Source organism: Rhinolophus hipposideros (assembly GCF_964194185.1).
Source record: "Rhinolophus hipposideros genome assembly, chromosome: 5".
Classification (NCBI taxonomy): domain Eukaryota; kingdom Metazoa; phylum Chordata; class Mammalia; order Chiroptera; family Rhinolophidae; genus Rhinolophus; species Rhinolophus hipposideros.
In genome coordinates this window covers 28559478-28581443 of record NC_138051.1, presented here as the reverse complement: position 1 = coordinate 28581443, position 21966 = coordinate 28559478, and the positions used below count along the sequence as shown (strand labels likewise).

Genomic DNA, 21966 nt, shown 5'->3' with positions numbered 1-21966 from the left:
CACAGAATGAATAGGGGTGGAATAGTGGAAGCGTTCAAGGACTAAATGAACAGTGTCATCATGTTCATTTTGGAAGTAGTAAAATGTGGATCCTTCTTGGACTGGCATGCCCACTTCAGGAGAACAAAATATGCTTCAATGTGTAGATACACAGAAATAGCTAGAAATATGGAAGGCAGAAAACCAGGATATATTTTTAATTGATGTTTATTATTTGTCCCTCAGGGAGCCAGAGGCCTTCAGGGAAGGAGCACTCCCAGAGACTCTTATACTGGTGAGGGGAGAGAGAGGGGTTAGGTGTCAGAAACCAACATGTTCTGTGCATACACCATCAGATTTCTGGTTTTCTGTGCATAATATAATGCGTTTTTACTTTGTTTTTTCCAGTGATTCCAGTTATCTAGACATATGTTACTGCTTTTCAAATAATGATATTTCTGTTCTCAAACTTACAAGAGGAAAATAAAAATCTGAGTGAAAGTCTGAAAATTTCTAGTCAGATGGGTAACTTGACTCAAAATAATTGACTTTGATTTTTAAAATTGCCACAAGATGGCAGTAGAAGTTAGGTTTAAAAGGAAGGTTAACTAGATGCCCATTATGTTAGCCTAAAGGGTAATGTATTAAACAAAAATATTCCAGTGAAGAAATATTTTGGTTTCACTTAATTTCTTGTCTCTTTCCCCTTAGAACTATTACTGTTAACTATTTTCAAGGGCATTAGCCAGTCCATAGAGAATACTTATCAGAGAAGATTTCCCTTTCTTTCCAAAGAGGCAATTTTGAAATTTGCAAATCTTTCTGGATAACCATTTTTGAAATTCACGTAATAGTCTCCCTCCAATTCTTTCATATTCACCCCCTTGAGAATGTAGATGTGCTAGCCAATTTATTTCTGTTAGGATAGTAGTAATGTTCCCTTTTTCATTCTTGATTTTAGTTATTTGAGGCTTCCTTCTGTTTTTCTTGGGCAGCATGGCTAAATATTAGTCCATTTTGTTGATCATTTCAAAGAACCAAAGATTAGAGCAGAAATAAAGATTATAGTAGAAATTAATGAACTTGAAAATAGAAAAACAATAGAAAAAATCAACAAAACCAAAAGTTGGTTCTTTGACACATATACTGAAAATGTTTGATCCCCAATTCTTTTGCACTGACCCCGAGTATACCTGAATCTCTTCTCCAGTTCATGGATTATCTCACAGGCTCATTTTTATGCTTTCCAGAAACCCCTTCACCAGCTTCCACTCTCAGCCTGTCTTATAGGTGAGTAACACCATGTATGCTTCCTTTCACTTGGAATCTGTTCACACTGACGCTCTGCCAGCACCCCTGGGGTTACTTCTCCACTGGCCTGTACCACTGAAGTTTATAATCTACCTTGTAAACAAAAGAGGTTGACTAGAACTGTTTCTAATATACATTGGAATTTACGTTATTCTCACTTCCAAGCAGGTTTTCTAGCCTAAATGTATAGGCTCTTCCTTTACATATGCTTTTTACCTTTATCTTCCCTTTTGTCTGCTGATGCTTTTATTTCTCCTCCTTAGACCTTCATCTGCCTCTTCTGGACTGGGGATTTTTTCTTTCAGACCATCCCTAAATGGTGGGGATTCAGGCCACACAAGCGTCCTCACTCCCAATAATTCAGGTAAGTTAAGTAACATTCCCAAAAGATAGTAGCTTCAACCATGGACAGATATACTAAAATGAATACTTTTGAGGTAAAAAGGAAGTTGGGATTTGCCCCCACCCCGCCAAAAAAGGATTATCTTCAGTTTGACTCCTTAATAATCCTTTAAGTTTTCGCATTTCCTTCACAGTGAAGGGAGGTTTAAGATTTTTGCATAAATAGCACTCATCCAGTCACTAGTTGAGTCCTGCTATTTGGGCAGAACGTTGACCTGTAGAATTAAACTGGTTTTTTGTTTGTTTGTTTGTTTGTTTGTTTGTTTGAGATCCCTATGTTTGAACATTGTTAGGAACTCAGTTCTGAATGAGAATAAAACTAGTATCCTATTTTCTCCCCACCTTTTTCGAAAAGGTACCTCAGCTACCTGTCCTTTTGACAAGCGGCTGTCATCTTCCATAGCTCATCTATATCTTTATATTGTTGCTACATTTTTCGACTCATAAACTCAAATCTCAGATCTCTTCCCATCTTCACAGGAAAAGAACAGACTTTATAACCCACCTCTTAAATTGCTTAGCTAATAGTCTTTTCCCTTCTGAGGAGTGTTCCACAGATTAAGAACTATCTATTTACCCTGATCTACGAGTAACACTACCAAAGAACTACCCAAGGAAGTTATCTTTCCCCATTCCATTCTATCCTTCAGGTCAGAGGGACAGCAGAAGCCCACTGGAGAGTCTTCCGGGTTTCCAGTTACCGGTCCTGCAGGTAAGCCCTGGCTATTCTAACTTGTCTGCGTATGAAAAACTCCCACGGTTAGGCCTGCACACTACATGCCTCTTTCTGGTCCCCTGTTAAGGTGGCAGAATGTAACCAGTGGAGAATGACATGGATTTCAAGTGTGGTAACGATTATCTACTCAATTTTCCAGAATGGTCTCAGTTTCAAAGATTCTGTCCCAGATTAGCTTCCTGGTTTGGGATTTTTAAATTAGGTAACATAGTAGTGAAAGGCTATGAGAGGTCTTGGCCAAGGTGAACTAAGTATATGGCACAATTGGCATTCCCAAATTTCACAAAAGTATTCTTAATGGAATATACCTTTTGTGTAGAGGTACTGCTTGAACTAGGAAAAACCTTTTTTTTTTGGTTTACTTCTCCTGAAATAGCTAGAATGTTTTATAAATTTATGGGACTATGATTCTAATCCAGATAAAAAGAGGAAAAGGGCATGGGAACGAGGTTTGTAATGAGCTCTATTCAATGAAAAGTTTAGTCTTTCAAGTTAACTTTTATGGCTTAGATTTTGAGGATATTTAAGCCCTTTTTCCATGCTAAACTCCTAGGTGATTCCAGGGCCATACTAAGATATTTTGTTTTCATATCCATTATTCTCTTTATTTCCATCAGCAAGAAATTAGGGTCTATGCCCTAAGAGGCAACTGGGGAAATAACGTCCCTCTCTAAGATCCTCACAAATGGAGGGATTAACCTACAGATGAGAAAGATTTAAGAGAGATAGAAACTATCTACAAATATATAGGCCCTAATTGGATCGTGATTGAAACAAACTAAAAATCTATTTGTGAGCAAGTTGATGAAAATTGAATACCTGTTGGACATTTGATATTAAGCATCGTTAATAGCTTTCTTGTAGGTATAATGCTATTGTGGTTACATTTTTAAAAAATCTTTATCTTTTGGAGATAAGTACTAAGATGTTTATGGATAGGAAGTTAAATGATTGCCTGGGTTTTGCTTTAGTATAATCTAGTGGAAAGGGGCAGTGAGTAAAAATGAAAAATTGGCCATGAGTTATTGAAGTTGGGTGATGGGTACATGTGAGTTCATTATACTACTCTCCTTTTGTCTTTTTAAAAATTTTCCCTAATAAAGTTTTTTTAAAATGTTACTGAAATGCTACCTCCCCAGAGGCATATGAATTCTGCCTCCCTGGTAATCATCTCTGAGTGTGGTATTAATATTCCAGGTCTTCCTAAATAGTTTGATTTTCCAGTATTCTTATTAACACCAGAAACCACTGAAATATTACAGTTTCATAAGTAACAACAAAACCTATGTCACACTAGATATAGCAATCTTAGTTTGGAAAAGTTATGCAATGGCGAAAACTATGAGGAAGCAACAGTGGTGGTTTGCTGTCCTGATAAATTCATAAAATGGTTTGGGAGAGGGCCTGACTTGCCCTTTCGGTTATAAAAATCATATCTGCTTGTCCTCTGCTGCAGACTCTCTACCAACAAAGGCAGATGGGATTAGCCAGGGAGAGAGAAGCATGGACCACTCCCAGATAGACCATCTTCAAGGTCTGATCTATGTATACCGCTGAAGGACGGACTGTAGCATCCAATACCCATTAGGCATGTTGGCCTTGGAAAATGTACCCCTGCCAGGGTTCCTGGTTTCACTCTGTACTTTCTCTCAGTCTTTACCATATACATCTCCTCGAAGTGGTCAGGATTTTACATAAGGCTACTGTCGCAGGAAGATGTTTATATTTATCCCACAAGACACATGTAGCTTTCATTTCTTAGAATTTGAAACAAAGGTTGTAAAAACAATTCTTGGCATCTTTGGGATGAGGGGCAATATATTCATTAACTATGTTTTATTTCTGGATTTCATTTTTTATCTTCAAATATATTCTTCCATTGCCAGTGTTAACAACTAACAATTCTGTTCCTTGTCAAAAATTATACTTTTTTCTATTTGCCTATTGTTTCCTCTATGCCTAGTTATTATTAAATATATTGATTTCCCTTTTTGTCTGATAATAATTGGAGACATAGACTTCCAGCTTACTAAAGTACATAAATAATAAAGGATGCCCTTTTATTGCTACTGCAGCTCCACTGGTATTGTAAGTTCTAGAATGGTGGGATGGGCAAAGAACACTGCCACTGAGGTCAACTATTTATTCTTCTTTGGCTACTAAGGGGTAGAAATGAGAAATTAAATGAGTGGACCACTGGCAGGCAGACCTTAAGCAAAAATATTAGGAAAATGTAAAGATAGCAAGCATCAGCCAGAAATAAATTAGGTCTTGGGAATGACCTCATAGCTGAACTCATTACCCTTTCTGGAACTCTGAATTTATTTTTAAAGGCATTTCTAGACACACCTATTCTGAGCAAGAGCCTGTGCTGTAGCAGGTGCAGGAAACAATCTGCATAGTGAGAGATACTGATCTACTGCCTTTCAAAGATTGTGTGCCTCTAGTTTATCTCAATATATCCCAAGGCTTCAAAAATAAAAGTATACTAGATCAGAATGTTAATGGATCTGGCTCCGTTAATCTCTAAACCATAGAAGTGGCAAAGTGGAGGAGAAACAACTTTGTTTTTGGCCTTTTTATTATTATTTTAGCAATTTGGGGCTTCCACTCTTGTGTCTAGGTGGGTAACCCATTGATATCTTTATATCTGACGCCAATGAAAACCATTCTAAAACATCTATAAATTCAGTTCAAGACCTGGTCCCTCTGTCCTCAAGACAGATCCTATAGAGAGATCTCTCTTCTGGATACAAATTGAACCAACACCAAAAAGATGAAAAATCTGTCTGTCAAGCTAGGCAGGACGGAGTGTCAGGCTTGTAAAACCAAACCTGGAGCCTACCTGCAGTCCTCTGAACAGTAGAAATCACTCCCTCTCCTCTATCCCTCTGTAACCTAATTCTACTTTTTTTAAAAGGACATCTCCCCTAATTCCCACCTCCAATAAATATCCAGTCTAAATTATTCTCCACCCAGTTATTAAACTTTTTCACAAGCTCCGTGGGGGAAGATTTACCCTGAGACATAGTAACAGAATGGGAATTTTGGAAAGAGATAAAAAGGTACAAGGCAAAGTGGTCCCAGTATCAGAAATGAAAACAGTCTGCTTCCTGTGTAACTCAGTAATGAAGCAGGTAAAATATATCAAGTCAAGGTGGTATGAGGAAGAGAAAATATTTGTGAGACTGGGGCAGACTGATATTCTTAGCTGCATCATGCATGGACTTGTGCTGAGAGAGAAAAGGAGGGGAGCAAGGCAGCCTTATATTCCAGGGAAAATAGTGGGACTAGGGGATGCACTGAAATCATGTTAAATCAGAATTCTTTACTGCTGCTTTCCAATCCTCCTATGGATATGGCCTCTCTGTAGTACTAAGGGAAAAGGACGGCAGATATGAGGACAGCAAGAGCCTTTCCCCAGCCCCCAATTTGGACCAGATCCTTAGCACTGTCTACACTGAGGCTAGAGGTCTGCATTTCTGCCCATTCAATTCCCTTCCTCCCTTTGTGCCCTATGCTCATCCTCCCTGGTCCACCCTTGCTACAGCCCTGCCCCCCAGCCTCAAGAACACAAAGCTTTTCAAGTTCTTTGCCACAAGGTAATTTTTAAAATGTGGTTTGTTTAAACAGTTACTAAGTTGGTTCATCTTTTAGTAACAGACCTTCCCTCCCACAGCCTCCCATTCAGTCCTGTATGATCACATCTTCATCGCTGTCGTCTTCCTCCTCCTCCTCCTCTTCATCCTCATCATCTGGCATTTCTTCCTCCTCCTCTTCCTCTTCTTCGTCTAGACAAACCACCACCTCAGCTGGCTCAGGTAATCGAGAATCAAACCAATCCAGTACCTGCTGGGTGCTAAGCCTTGATGCCTGACTCAGCTGAGGGATATCACTTTCCCAGAGCTGTTGGTGGGCTGCCCAGTACTTCTCCAAGGGACGTATATCTGGTGCGGGGGGCGGTATCGGCAGAGGTGGTGTCTCAGCCCATTCATTCAAGGAGCGGGTGGAAGGCGGTGGTGTGGGCATTGCTGGGTCCTGGAAACTAGGGGTACCAGGTACTGCATTGTCCCGAAACCATTTTAATTGCCCATGCTTCAAGGCATAGCGTGTGTCACCAAACCACTGAATGATCTCAGGCCGGGGTAAACCAGTGATCTGTTCTAATTTATGGTAATCCTCACGCCGTGCCCACTGGCACTGTAAAAAAAACGATTTGAGGATAGCCAGCTGCTCTTTGGTTTTGCGCTTGGTCTTTCGCTGGCGTGTATCTAGGGAAAGGTGCTCTGCAGGGCCAACCCTACCTAGGACTGAGTTATGCCTTAGCCTCTGGGGCGAGACTGGCTCCACATACGGGGGTAGTGCCTGTTCAGTGGGTGACAGTGGCTGTGGGATACAGCCCAGTGGCTGGATGGGTTTAGAGGTGGCTGTAGCTCCATTAGCCAGTACCTGGAAAGAGGAAGAAGAGGTAGAGGAAGAAGGAGTCACATTAGATGCTGACCCCGGCTTACAACTACTGGCAAGTAATGAGATTGGCGGGGGCTTATCCCGAGCACGCGGCTGGTGGGCAGCTGTGGAGTGGTTCCAGGAAGCAGGACCTAGGCCATGTGACTGGCCCGGACACCTGCCTGCCTGCTCCTTAGAGAAGCCACTGCTTTGAAGATCCTGCCAAAATTCGGATTGCTGGGAGAATGCCCCACTGCCAGGTGCCATCAGGGGCTCCTTTGCTTTGTGGTGACTCAATGGCTCTGGGGATTCCTTGGGCTCTACCTTCAATCCTTTCACCTGGGTGGGCTCAGTAAGAGTCAAGGGCACTATTCCAAGACTAACTTGTTCTGGAGGCGGCACTGGAGAAGGAGGCACCTCCTCTGGGGGCCGTCCTGCATGATGAGTAAAAGAGAGAAGAGATTTGAAATGGAGTTGGTCCCTGTGATAGACCACCCGGGCTCGAGTCTCTTCTATTTCTTCAGATGACCAGCTAATGCCACAGCGGAGGCGCTGGGCCATGAACCAAGTCTTGACTTTCTCCATCTGCAGCCCATAGCGTAGGCAGAGAAGGGCAATGTCTGCTAGACTGGGATAGGGAAAGTAGCTGAAGGTTTGTAGCAGGTGTTCATTGCCATCCAGCTCACTGGTCTGGGCTGCTTGGGTCCACACAAGCTGGAGCTCCTCGGAGATTGGAGGGAGGCAGATGAGCCCCGCAGGGGAGGTATTAAGACTGCTGGCCTCTTTATTAGGAGGCATGATGCTTTCTGATTTGTGCCCTTCAGAGATAGCTGTAATAAGAAACACAGCTCAATCATTGGCGTTCCTCTTTTGGCCCATTGTTCAATTTTTACCAAACAAAATGTTGCACTCCAAAACAGTCAACTTTCTATGTGTACTGTGCTGTTTTGTTTTTAAAGTGTTTTTAACAATTTCTCATTTAGTTTTCATAACCTTATGAGTCACCAGTCTGCTAAAATTCCCATTGTATGAGAAAACCAAAGTCCATAGAAGTTATATTAACCTGTCACATGACTAGGGAGTGTTGTCACCAAGACAAAACTCTGTCTTTAGAAGAAGGAAAACATCCTTATATAGCCTTTACCTTTCCAATTCAAACTCATTTCACCAAGTTCATGGAACAGGAGTCACAAAATGAAGACTCAACAACAAAAACAAAAGGAGCAGTAATTTCCGAACTGTTACAAATGCTTTAGCTCCTAACAATTTATTATTATTTCTAGAATATGGAGATAGGATGGGAATACAACGTATGAGAAGCTAGATGGTAGGATAGCATCGTTCCTCTGCCCAGAACCCAGCCCCCTGTTCTTTCCCTTCTTGGTGGTAGAAGCTGGGGGGGGGGGGGGATGGATAGGACCTTTAAACCTTAAGCCCAAACCTGATAGCTTTAGTTTTTCTCTCAGTAGGATGAAAGATAGGTCAGCTATCTAGGATAAATGGGGCTTTCGCCTCCCAGGGTTTGGGTCCCTGTGGGTAGAGGGGAATGTTTCCTCCTCCAAGTCATCCTCAGAACAAAGGTTATCCCCTCCCCCGCCAGCCTTTGTCTCTTCCAACTGCTCAGTCTCTCTCTAGGGAGCCTAAAGAGCTCCCTCAGACTTTAGCAGCCCCCCACACACAGGGCGGAAGGCCGGCAGTGCTTATCTCTTCAGACCAGCTTTCTTCTTGAGCCCAGGTGGGCAGATTCATTGTAAATTGCAACCAGGTCCTGCAAGCCACCCAGCAGCAGCACTGGTTCTGGGTGCGGGATTCTGGGACTGCAGGGATAGCCCCTGACCACCTTGATTCCAGAAATACCTGCTCAAGTTACTTCCCAGAATAATCCTGTTAACCAAATTTTAACTCAGCAACTTGTGTGGGCCTTATTAGAGACTTTTAACACATCTGTCACCCTTTACTCTTAGAGGAATCCCATCCGAGTTTATAAATATTACTTCTGATACATTAAGGATGGGACAGGATTCCTATGTAAATGCTACATGATGAATTGAGAAAAATCTCAAGTCTAGAAAGTTACAAATAATATCAGGGATTTTATATATTAGAAAAATTCAGAATTATTTTAATGTGTGTCACCATCAACAAGCAAATCGTAACCGAAGGACATGCAGATCCTAAAGGCAATACAGCTTGAAGAGAATCTTAAGAAGGTAAATGGAGGCAGCACGGCACAGTGGGTAGAAATATGATTCTTGGGTAAGGCCAACCTGCAGTTTGAACCCCAGTTCTGCCACCAGCTAGCAATGTGAGCAAAAGTTACTGACCTTACATGAGCCTTAGTTTCCTCATATGTACAAAATGAAGACAGTCCTGAGTGTAAAGTTATTTTACTAAGCACCTACTACGTACTAGGTGGCCTGTGTAGGCAGGGCTTAGAGCAGCTGTTAGAGGTAGAAGTGTGGGGTGAAATAGATTTGAGATTAATCGAAGCTCCACCACGTCCTACAGTGCTGCTTGTCCTTGGGCAAGTTATTTAGCCTCTCTAAGTCTTAGTTTCCCATCAGAAAAAGGGGAGGTCATAACAGCACCTACCTCACAAGTTTATGACTAAATGAAAAAAATGCACTTGACATTATGCCTAGAACAAAGTAAAGGTTCAATAAATAGCTTTTATCATTACTTCAGCTTCATGGGGTAATTGATATAAGGTACTGCTTCTCGTAGACAATGGGGGAAGTGAGACAAAGACTATTTAAAATCACTATTTTCAATGTTTTTGCATAGTCCTATTTCTAACGAGCACTGGAGGAAACCAGGGTGTCTGTGATTTTATACTTCTTATATTTTGGAAGTTGGATATAATTCCAGAAGGATTTTGCTGCTTTAAAAAAGTATGAAAATCACTGAATTAAATCCGTAATTTGAACATAAACCCTTTTTGATTGCCAGGTGAATTGCCAGTGTCGTAGCTCTACCTTTACCCTTCAGGTTCAGCCTAGACACAGCTGACGGGCCAGTGAGAAACTGCTTGCACAGCCAGGTGCTAACCCACCATTTAGAAACCATGGCTCAGCAGGAACAGGACCAAACCTAAACTAGAGATACTTTATGATTGCAGCCCTTGACATCTACTTAACCTTATTTGTGTCCTGTTCTTTAAGGACACAATAACACTTTGGATATGAGAAGAATGTCGCATAAGGCAGAAGGCAGCCCAGTATGAGGTGAAGACTGCCAGACAGGAAATAAAGCAGGCACCGTTATAAGCCTAGGAGGAAACATTGTGCTCATTCATGGGGTTTGCTAGCCTTTGGATTCACATGGCATCATCTTGATATTTCAATATAGCATGCAGTAATGCAAATACCGTATTTGGTGTACTGTATACATCCAGTGTTCCAGTTATACAAAACACAAGTTATGGAAGATGTCCTAATACAGAATCGTGGCTTAAATCAAGGCACAGCTGTACAGCTGGTACCTCCCTGGAAGGATCTGGCTTTGAAATAGAAAGAAACTATAATCAGAGTGGCTCATGAGAATTATAACCAGTAGGGCAGACCTTAGAGTGATCCAAACCACAATGAAGACACTACAGTGTCTTGTGTTCTTGGGCCTCCATTCGGGGAGGGTAGAAAAAGAAGGAAATCAAAGCGGCAGGAACGACTCCTACAGGCCGAGGTGGCAGTGGGATTATCAGTTCGGAATAATTACTAAATCCGTATCCTTATTGAATGTGCCAGATATGCCCTACTGCTATTTTAAGTCACCAATTAAAAAAAGAGTCAGAACAATGCCCTCTTTTCCTTTGGGCTTGCTTTCCATACCGCTGGGCAGATGGCAGAAAAGAATGGGCTACCTTAAACTTCCCGTCTAGGTGTTTACACACACAATCCTACGGAAAAAAGTGTTCAAAACTTCAGGCTTGAGCCGAGGCTTACGGTTAAAGCAGGAGGCAGTTCAAGTGAGAGACTAGATATGATCCTGCTCAATTCCCTACATCTTTATTCAGAGAAGAATTGAAGTACTGCCTGAAATGTGTTTTGGTGATACACTTTTAAGGGCCTAGGACTTTTAGTGATATTCAACTTACGTGCTTCTCAACATTGTGAATCATGAACCTCTTTGTGAATCAGATAAAAGTTACGGACCCTCAGAAAGCAATGACTACTCCTCCACCCCCAAATGAGCATTCACACTTACACATTATGTATGTAATCTCAGGGAGTTCACTGGCTGCTCAGAAGCCCAGCTTGAGAACCTCTGCCTTATGTTCTCCCACCTTAATAAAAGCAATGGTGGTAACTGCTTAAAGAGGAACAAACAGCTTGATGTGAATGAATGGAAAGCATGGATGGAAGACTCAAGAGAACTTAAATAAGTGGGTTTTGGTGATAGCTGGAGAGAGTAGAAGGGAGTAGTGTTCAACGGGGCCAAGAGCCTGGTTTAACTGACCCACTGGACTACATGATCAATACCCACAGTACACTGGTAGAGGCTGGTAGGCTGCTGTTTCGTGTGCCAAAATCACCTGCTTCCTTCAGCTGCCCTGTGTACTTGGGTCAGTTGTGTGTGATTTCAAACCTACCTACTTACTGTGCCCATGGTTCTTCTGTATTTATATAATAATGTTCTTAAAATCACATAAACCTATGAAAAATTCGTGTATTAAAAATGGTTCCTATGAAAACAAAGACAAATGCTTTGGAAAGACTAAAGGAGTATACATTTTAAAAATTGCTCAGTTTGGGGGGTGGCTGGTTAGCTCAGTTGGTTACAGTGTGGTGCTAATAGCACCAAGGTTGCTGGTTCGATCCCCACGTGCGCCACCGTGAGCTGCGCCCTCCCTAAATAAATAAAAATTGCTCAGTTGGGAGTAGGCAAGACAAGTATAAAAGATTGGAGGGGCAAAGGACTTAAATATCTCAAAAGGGTTCTGCATTCAGATTGCTGCACAAGTGTTGAAGTCCTCACTCCACTTTAAAGAAACCAAACCTGAAAATAAATCATAGATGACAAGAGGCAGTGGCTCCCATCTCAGACTACACACTAGAATTACCTGGGAAACTCAAAGCAGGGCACCCTCCTCCTCATTCTGACTTAATAAGTCTGGACTGGGGCCCAGGCATCACTAGTTTAAACAGTTCTCAGATTTGAGATTTGTTTGTGTAGTTTATTCTAGAAAGACAATTGGGAACTCTAATCAGAAGACTTACAAAAAGAAAACGCCTGGACACTACCCCAAAAGATTGGTGAAATGAATAGACTTTTAATGGCAATGTTTAAGACATGTACGCATCGTTTTTTAAATTCCCAACTCTAACTGGATTCTTTGTTTTTCTACTGCCATCTGCCTATTCTAATTATATCATATAAAAGGGCTTCAAATGTATCGTTCAGATGATAAAAGATCTGATCCGGGCCCACATTATCAAACAGGTCTCAGCTGAGTGTTCTTTCGGTTTAGAAGTCTCAGATTAAGACGCAACACCAGGAACCTCTAGGATTCGGGTTCTTACTTTCCTGGTTGGTTTTCTGAGTATGGCTGGGTAGGAGGTCAGAAGGGACGGTTTCTCCCAAACCTTTCATTCCCAAGTCCACTGCTCCCCAGAAGTAAGACCAGGTCTCCGTACGTGTGTCGAGGTCGCCAGGAGGTAGTCATGGGGAGGAGGAGGGAGGCCTGGGAAGGAAACGTTTCTCCTATCCTCCATTTCACAGGCAGTCTAGAAGGCTCCAAACTGGGTCAGAGAACAAAAGTTGCTACACTTGGGGCGATGAGCCCCAGGGAGCAGGCGAATCTCAATCCTCCCCTCGCCAAGGGCGTCCCAAACCAGCCTTCCCCTCCCTCCCTACACACCCACTCACCCTCCCCCAGTTACAACGGGGAATCGAAAAGTCCAGAGGAGAAAAGAGAACCGGGGTAGTTCGAAACTCGAATTCTCCTCCCCCCAGCGCGGGGATAAGGGCTCCCGGAGGTCGGAGACCGCACAGGGGCAGGGAAGGTAAGTCGAAGGGGCTGGGGATCACTCACCGCGGTCCGGCCCGGGCGGCGGCTCCCAGCCTTGCACCATGGGCCGGGGAAAAAGGGGGAGAAAGGGCAGGGGGCCTCCGGGGTGGGAGTGGGATTCCCGCCCGGTGCGGCCTGCTCCGAGCCCACCCGCGCGGAGAGCCGGGACCGGGACTACCCCTCCCGCCCCCGAGAACGCGCCCGTGTAGCCCAGCCCTGCTCGAGCGAGTTGGAGGCGGGGCGGATGGGTGGGGCGGGTCCCAAGGGCGGTGCCAAGGTAGCCCGAGTCCCGATTGGTGGACGCAGGCAGGCGGGCACCGGCGAAACGCACTGGGCTGGCCATTGGCTGCGTGTGTCTCGGCTGAAGTCGGCTATTGGCTGCGTGGGCCTCAGCCGGGGTGGCTATTGGGTGCGTGGGGCAGGGAAGATGTCCTCCGGGGCCTGGGTGCCGTGAATGGTACCTTCCCCCACCCTCGACCTAGCGACGCCGGACCTTCGAAGTACAGGGGGCCATGTTCCTCCCAGAATTCTCCAAGGAATTCACAGCACTTGCTGAAGTGTCCAGACCGCCAACTACTTCCTCCTGAGGGAAGACCTTTTCAGCATTCGCTTGGCAGCCTTTCACACGAGCAGTTCCTTCCCAGCAAAGGGGCCAACCGCTGTCAGTAGGGTCACTGTAAACCAAGTGGCTGGAGCAGCCGGGAACTTGTTCTCGAGATGGATCAAATGTCTTGCTGCCCAGAAAGACAAGGATGCTAGGAGCGTGGCACCTTCGGCCGCTTCCCGGGGCCAGCTGGCACCGCCTAGGTGTTCCCAAGGAAGTGTGGGAGGGGTCACCTTATTGGGACCTATCAGACCCCCAGGTCCCCATCCCTACACTTAGTAAAGAGGACTTGGCGCACTGCCTCATATTTAGGGACCTTGGTTTTCGCCGTCAAACAAGAAATAACCATGAAATGGACTTTCCACCAAAGCAGCATTCCATACACCGACGTTGTGGGCCAAAAGTATGTATAGTTAGGATTCTGTCTTCTGACTAAAATTGGGGAACATACTTTCCGAAGTAACTCTTCTGTTCTTATGCTGGTCTTTGAAAAAGTCTCTTGCCTATTCAGGTCATTTAGTAGCTTTTATAAGCTGCAATAATTTAGAAAACAATTGCAGACTTTGCCCTGTATTATGCAGACCTCACCCCTCCACTTGTATCCCCCCAAAGCCAACCACCATAACTGTTACTTGATTCTTCATTGTTCCACTCTTAAGATCTAGAGCGCTTCAGGGTTGCCAGACGTCAGAGATAGATCCTTTCAGTGTGGAGCCCTATTTTCTGTTACTGGCCCTGTATTTGCCCCTGCCTGCCCCTTCTCCCTCATTATATTTTGCGACAATCTCAACTAAGAGCCAGCCCCACGTCCTTCAAACTAGTATTCAGCAAAAAAAACAAGGGTAACAAAGACATTCACACTCAGCTTTAGAGTTAGAAGCTTTTGATCCTTCAGGGTTTAACCCAGGGTTGGTGGTGTATACAACTTCTAAACCATGACTATTACAGTACCTGATGGTTTGTATGTAATGAAGGAAGGGAGAAGTGAAACACTAGGCAGCAGCAGCCCTCAGATTTTAGCAGAGAGGTCATTCTTTCATGATCCAAACAATGAGACTAAACTTGTGCTTGTGTGGCTGAAAGCCAGGCAGGAACCATCTGTGGGGAATTCAGTGCTCAACCCTGGAGGGGTCAATCAGTCACTCTGGGCATCCCTGATCACGGGTTTGGGATTATGACAGGTGGGGAACTCAGCCACCTTTCTTGTTTCAGAAAGACACTCCTGAGAGTCAAGAGTAGGGAGCAGAATCAAAGACAGATTTAGGAGAAGAACCAAAGGAAAGAAGACACTCCTCTGCCCCAGTTCTGGAGTGTAGGCTGAAATCCCCGCTTTTATGTGGGTTTCACCCTAAAGCTTTAGCAGATGGAGTGGACTGAGTCGGGGAGTGGAAGAGAGGAAGAGGCTGACAATCCCTCCTTTAGCAAGACAATAATCCTCCCAGCTCTTCCAGACACTAGTACTGAAGACTGGGGACTCATCAGGTCATCCTCAGTGTAGAAATGTTAATCCCACATCGGTAAAAATCCTCTCTCTCTTTGCATGGCTCAAATATTAGGACTGCCCACCGGAACATTTACCCTATAGCTAAGGAAGCTGAAGTTACAGGCCCCCCCTTCCACAGACCTCTTCCAAAGCACTGGAGAAGCCCCAGCAATGTTAACATGGTCATCGTTTTTTGTAAAATTTGGAAAAAATATTTAAACTGTAATTCATTAAGATTGACGTCTCTTTCCTTCCTGTCTTCCATTCTATCATACTTTCTCTTTTGTCAGGTATAAATGGTGGGGGTTTGGGCATTTTGGGAGTGGCTAAGAAAGTTGAGTTAGGGATACATTTAGTTTGGGCTTTGTGGTTTGCAGTTACTTCTGTGAATAGTTAAATAATAGGTATAGTGTTATGAGTTGAACTGTATCCCTACAATGTTCAAGTCCTAACTTCCGGTACCTCAAAATGTAACTGTATTTAGAGATAAGGTCTATAAAAGATAATTAAATTGAGGCCTTTAGAGCCAGTCTTAATCCATTATGACTGGTGTCCTTATGATAAAAAGAAATTTTGACACAGACATGCACTTAAGAAAGACCATGTGAAGATATAGTAAGAAAACGGCTGCCTGTAAGCCAAGGAGAGAGGAAGCTCAGAATGAAATCAACCCTACTGACTCCTTGATTTTAGGCTTGTAGCCTCGAGAACTGTGAGAGAATTTCGGTTGTTTAAGCCACCTAAACTACTCTGTAGTAGTTTATGGCAGCTCTAGAAAACTAATATATATAGCTTTTAGAGTACTCCTAAAGTCAACAATTCAGCATATAATAGGTCCTCGAACAACATGTTGTTCAATGTCATTTCATTGTAAGGTTGACATGCCATAGGAACTTAACTCTTATTTAAATCAATTAGCCTATGGTAAAATTGGTTTTATTATACATTGTTTCGCTTGAAGTCGCAGAACCTATCAACATATTAAGTGAAGACTTATTGTATATGACATTAGTAATTGCAAATTTGAAATGCTCCGAAATCTTATACCACATATACCAAAGAAATTTGAATTTTTCCAAGTTTGACAAAAATTCTAAAAAATTATGTGACATTATCACATACAAGGTGTGAAGGTGGTAAGTTCCTAAATTATCGAGAATTTACAAAAGGAACCATCTAATAAAGTACCTTCCTACACTCTTTATAGAAAATATTATATATAATCATCCTTTGAAAAAGCTATCAAAGAGCATGCAGCCAAAAACAGAATTGTGGGAAAAGATATATAGGTTTACTGGGTAGATAAGTTTTAAAATTTATTTTTGAATTTGTGATATTGTGGTACTTGTTATCTTTTTTAAAATTGTAATTTGTTCATATCTTTTCTCATTCTAAAATATATTCACTTTTGTAACTAATGTATTTTTTCTTTAAAAAGGTATGATTAAGGTACCCAAAAGTTGGATCTACCCTGGGCCTAACTAAATAGATATGGTGAGTTTCTGCCCTATTTAGGAGAACCCTGTTCTCTATCTCCTAAGAAATACCAAAGCTGAGGGCTGACCCATGAGAACTGCAAGTATGGAGAATTTGGGATAGCAAAAGCTGCAATGAAGGAGTTTGTGGAAGGAAGATTTCAGACACACCTACTGCCAAACTAAGGTGTACAAAGTCTGGAAAGACATTAGTGCCAAAGAGGGACCCTAGGCAACAAGCCATAGTAAGAACCCCTGGAAAGCCCCCACTTACCTCTCCTTGGGTGTCTGATCATCATTCTGACTCTACTCTTCAGTGTATCTGGTTTCACTTACAACACATATCAAAGAGTGGGTACTCTGCAGTGACATCACAATTTGGCCATTATGATGTAATGGGGAGGCATCTGATTATTCTGGGGCTGGTGCTTCCCTACTAGGAACGTTGTCTACTTTACAGGTAATTGGATTCTTTCATCATTCAGGTGATGCAGGAGTCAATACTATGTTAGACCTTTATCTTTTTCTGGGATTCCTCCCTTTAATATCTATTTTTATTGCTCCATTCTGGATTAGACAGAGGTCCTTGCTTTTCCTGTCATATTTCTCATCCTTGGCTTTGGGTGGGGGGGAGGGCTTTGCTCTTCTCTCCAGTGCTTAAGGAGCATAATGTAACTTAGATGGCCCCCTTAAGGAAAAACCCCCACCAAAGGGGAATCTAGGGGCTTCTACCCAAGCTCCTGCCTTTAACCACACCAGCAACTGGTCCTAGGTGCCAGGGAACTAAATCGCTGGGCCCTGGTCACTTTCCCTACTATTACCCCAAATGGTGGTGGGATCTTGTGGAGTGTTTTATACCACGGCTGCCCAACTCCTCCATATGCACTCAACTTTTGCATAGCCAGAGGACTCCAGTAACAGGGAACAGGACCTTTAAGAAATGAAATGACCAAGAAATGGGGGGTGCGAGGGAAGAACCTTGTTGCTGGGTCTTTTGCCACCCACAGCCCAAACAATACTCAATATCCGATGATATACATTCTTTTCATATTTCAACTTTATTTCAAACATGAGGTGTTTTATCCAGAAGGGAGAGCAGGTACATAAGGCAGCTGAAGTGAGGCACAGTACTAGTGGGTTTGGGGCCCAGTGAACAGGGCTGCACTATGAAGGGGGTGAGGAAGCTCTGGGAGGGCCTGAGTTCTCCAGCTCTGCTATTCAATGGGTGGATTATTCAGTGTTTTCAGCAACTTCATTTTTCTTTAGCAATATCACCAAAGAAGTGCCACAGCTGGAGACACAGAAAAAACTACCAGTCCCTTTTGTTTTTCCTTATGCCTAGATGGGGAAGGGAATGGAAACTAGTAGCAAAAAATGAAACATTTCTGATGTTATCCCTTGCCATGAAAAATGGGTGGATCTAACTGTGCAAAGGCCTATTTTGTACCCTGGAAATGGGATGTGGTCAGGAGGCCTAGGTGTAAGCCCCATCTCAAGCTGCACTGAAAAATCATCTGACCCTGTTGGGAGTCACTTCTCATCTTTGGATCTGTTGTCCTTATTTGTGGAGGATCCAGTGATCTCTAAAGACAAGCCTTTCCAGGTCTCTGATTCTATGATGTGTAGATTACAAGAATCCAGAGGAGCGCCAGAGAAACACAGGTGTTAGTAGGAATGTGGGAGTTAGATTGGACAGTTGAGGGGTTAGGGGTTATGATGAAGAGAAATGATGAACTACATTCATAAAGAGAAACAAAGGAAATGAAGGAAGGCTATCAGACATCTGAGGTCTGGATGAGAGGAAAGGGCAACAGTGCTCCTGCTGTGTTGCTTCAAGGACCCAAGCCCCTGACCACGGTAATGATTTCTCTTGTGGCACTTCCGACTCCACAGCTCACGTTATACCCTAAATTGCTCCTGTTCATCCAGTCATCAGCCTTTAGAGGCAAGTCCCTAGCACAGTGCCTAACACAACACACCCCTAAAGATTCCCCCAAATTCCTATTGTTTACCTTATCAGATTAGGCTATCAGCTCATCCCCAGGCCCTGGAGCAGCACTGTATGAGAACCAGAAGACTTACATGTTGGGTCTGTAAAGCTGAGAATGGGGGCATGAGTGAGCCACAGTATTTCTTACAGAGAAAGAGCTCAGGGAACAATGGATTATCCTTGGTTCCCCTTGCATTTATCCACTCAGTAATACCACGGCTCTCAGAGAGGGCCAGAGCACAGAGCATCCAGTTCTAGCTGGGGAGCTTTCTAGGAGAAAGTTCAGGCAATTGGCCTGTTCAAGGCTAGTGGTGGGTATGGGAAGGGGGGTGGCACACCAATAGGTTGGAGGGTTGACTAAGGCCAGGGGAGAATTGTATGCAAAGGCTGTAGTTCAAATGGGTTCCAAGTTCTCTAGCAGGCAGGTGAGTTAGTCCCTTGATGATTGTGCAGACCTGGGACACTGGCATAGGAGACAGCAAGCTCCAGAAGGAACAGATGAAGTTTGGGACCCTCAGTGCATTGCCTTCTCCAAGCCAGTTCAGGAGACTGGGAGGATGGGAAGACAGAGCACTATTAGAAACTGTGTTATTTTCCTAATAGGAGATGATATGTGGCAAGGTTTTCAATGGAAAAAATATATAACATCATGGTTATGCACTGGAGCTCTGGAGATTTTTTGGGTTCACAATCCTAGCTCTGCTTTTACTAGCTGTATGATCTTGAACAAACTACTGAGTTTTTCTGAGCTGTTCCCTCATCTCTAAAACAGGGATGATATGACTCAACTCCTGGGTTTATTTTGAAGATTATAATGCAAGCAAGATACCCGAGTTAGTGGGTAAGTAAATGTGAGCTATTACGATTGTTAATACAACATGACAGTAATGCACACACATTAAGCAAGATTACTACACACGGAGCCAGTCTCCCTCTCCATTACCCTCCCGTGGGCTCTTCACTGATAACCAAGTGCATTGCTTGGTGGCTTCCAGTACAGTGTCGTTCTTCACGCTGCTGGGACTTGGACCCGAAGGTGATCCATAAGATGTATGAGATTGTTTTCACCAGGTAAGGATGATGTTTAAATGGCCCTTTGTTTGAAGAATGACTCGGGGTTCCTCTTTTTCAGGCATCTTTCTTCAAAGGATTAAGGCTTTCAGTAGGATGGGCATGGTAACAAAGCCCATACTCTATTCCGAATGCATGTACAGGTACACGTGATGAACTCTCTCACTTACTGATAAAGAAGAAGGGGATCCAGAAATTTTGCTTTGAGAAATCAGTAACAGATATAAAGGGGTGGGGAGCTGGTTACCTGGGAGCTCCTTGTTCTTGTGCATCAGGAACTGCTGCTTTTCCCTCTTCTCCCTTCTAGAAGACTGTTAAGGAGGAGCCTGAAGGAGGAAGGTGGATCTACAATGGTCTTGGAGAAAAGCAAGTAGGTTCTCCACCCCTTCTGGAGGGAGAAGGAATAGCACAGATCAACAAAAAACGAGAGGGAAGCAATTGGAAATAGAGAAAATGAAGGTAAGTACTCTATTATGCTAAAAGAAAAATGGAAGTGAAAAGAGAGGGACAAGAAAAAAGCAGAGCTTAGGAATAGGGTGTGGGGGGGTGAAACCCCAACAACTAGCAGAGGTTAACCAGGAGAGACATATGGCATGAATGTGTAGGGGTAAGAGTCCAGTTTTCCCATTTCACTTGCTCAGGATATGGAGCACACTGCCATCTTCTGGTGCCATTTAATTTTCAAGTTGTTTTGATTCTTGAAGTGTTTTCTATTTCTTACACACGTAATCCCTTATCCTCACAAATTCCCCAACATTGTTTCCTTTCATCTTTGGGACTCCCAATCATCATTTCCCCCAAGAGACCTTCCCAAAGCTGTCTCAGAGCATCCAGGCTGGAAGTCTGTGAGGGCCAGAGCGAAAAGCAAGAGGCAGAGGATGAGCTGTGGTTTGAAAGAAGCCTTAATATGCAGAGGCTGCAGGCTGGTTTGGGGATGCTTCCTGGCTTTGGAACATTTGTGTCAAAAACTGGAGGACCCATCCTCAGCCCCAACCAAACACTTGGGGTGCTGTGCATTCTGAACTGTAGCACTCCAACTGTAGGTTGGAGAATGTGGCTTCTGATCTACACTCTGCCACTCACAAATCATAAAATGTCAAAGCAAGAAAGGGCCAAAAGAGATCACCTAAACCAAATCCAATTTACCCAGGAGGAAATGGGAGCCCAGGAAGGTGAAGGAACTTGCCCAAAATTATACAGCTAGTCAGTGACTTCCTACTCTTGAGGCAGAATCAGAATAGTGATTCTTGTGATTCACAGTCCCTTGATAAATACAGTCCATAAAGTGCTTAGAGGTCATTAGAAGGCACCCCAGAACGATAAGGCTGGCATTTTTCTGGAAGCCCCTGAGTGTAGCAACCCATTAGCCGCCTCGTTATTTGGCTACAAGCACAAGTCTGGAGTTGGTTTTGTCTTCATTTACACACCCCCAGGGCTGCAAAGAGGATGGAGGAAGGAGCTCTGACTACTACGTCCCATCACTCCCCATCCAGTTCTCCAAGACCCAAGCCAGGGACTGTCAGGGGTGACAAGGGAATCCTGTCATAATGCCAGGGATTGGGGAGCAACGGCCAGTTTCTGGGATTTCAGCAAGGCAACTATAGCTGAGTTAAAGCTAGGATGGACAGGGTTGGGGGACCTGAGATGGCAAAGGTAGATAAGCAAAGGGAAAGAAAGAGCCAGCAATCTAAATAAAAATGACTGAGGAGGCTGCTGCTTCACACAACACACCAACTCAGCCCCAAAGACGTGCCCTAACCTTCCACTGCCTAGGCCTGCCGAACTTTCTCCTAGTGCCCGCTCACGGAAGAGAACGTCACCATCCTCATTTTTTGCTTCTTTCGAATCCTCCTAGCGCCCTTTCCGGTCTCCTTTCTCCGGTACCTTGGGTTCCTTCCACTCACATCTAATTGGTGTTTTCCACCCCTATCTCTTCGACCTTCGCGGATTCCACCCACTCCCCCAACCCCTTCGATGTCTCCAGCCCTTGACGCTCTCGGACAGCAGCCCGCCAAATCTTTGGGTACCGCAGGCGTCTCAGATAAAGTGAATCCAGCCCTGAGGCTCCGGGGTTCCAACACTGCCCGGGTGCTCGGGCCCACGTAGAGCATAGTCACGGCCGCCGTTGTTGTCCCAGAACTCGTGGCCTGTCACGCGGTAGCGCAAGGCGAAAAGCAGGGCGCCCCCAACCGGCGGCGCGGGCAGGCGAAAGGCGAAGCGGTCCGCGCGTGGAGGGGGCGGAGCCGGGCCGGCGTAGGCCGCGGGCGCCTCGCGTTGGCTCCGCCACCCGTCGGCGCTCCAGCGCACGCTCACGCACTTCTCGTAGGCCAGGTCCAGCACGCGCGCGCTCCCGGCCACGCCCAGCGGGCCCGCCTCGGCGCGTTCCAGGCAGATACGCTGCGCCTGCAAGCGGGCGGCGAAGCCGGGCTCGCTGGCCGGCTCCAGGGCGGCGCGCGCCTCCT

At 44.3% G+C, this 21966-nt stretch overlaps 3 protein-coding genes across 8 annotated transcripts in view; 1 reads left to right on the top strand and 2 right to left on the bottom strand.

The window, feature by feature from the left end:
• RNF212B (ring finger protein 212B) overlaps positions 1-3950 on the top strand; it is a gene marked incomplete at its 3' end in the record, with an annotated part of 20627 nt that extends 16677 nt beyond the window's left edge. Inside the window, exons 10-14 of the mRNA XM_081049700.1 lie at positions 226-274; positions 1230-1269; positions 1554-1654; positions 2343-2404; positions 3885-3950. Of these exons, the coding sequence (XP_080905826.1) occupies positions 226-274; positions 1230-1269; positions 1554-1654; positions 2343-2404; positions 3885-3950 (318 nt within the window). The remainder of the gene's footprint in view (positions 1-225; positions 275-1229; positions 1270-1553; positions 1655-2342; positions 2405-3884) is intronic.
• On the bottom strand, positions 183-13092 carry HOMEZ (homeobox and leucine zipper encoding). The gene is made up of 2 exons (XM_081049692.1): positions 12906-13092; positions 183-7704 (listed from the first exon to the last, which is right to left on the bottom strand). Exons 1-2 carry the CDS (start codon positions 12943-12945, stop codon positions 6116-6118), a joined length of 1629 nt encoding a protein of 542 aa, XP_080905818.1. The 5' UTR covers positions 12946-13092; the 3' UTR covers positions 183-6115.
• PPP1R3E (protein phosphatase 1 regulatory subunit 3E) overlaps positions 6805-21966 on the bottom strand; it is a 20515-nt gene continuing 5353 nt past the window's right edge. For 4 of the 6 annotated variants that reach the window (XM_081049697.1, XM_081049694.1, XM_081049695.1 and 1 more), the window contains one exon: positions 17484-21964. In XM_081049697.1, the coding sequence (XP_080905823.1) occupies positions 21542-21964 (423 nt within the window). In that variant the 3' untranslated portion in view covers positions 17484-21541. Of the gene's footprint in view, positions 6878-17483; positions 21965-21966 lie in introns of those variants that run through there. The other 2 variants (XR_013993440.1, XR_013993441.1) reach the window with 2 other exon arrangements.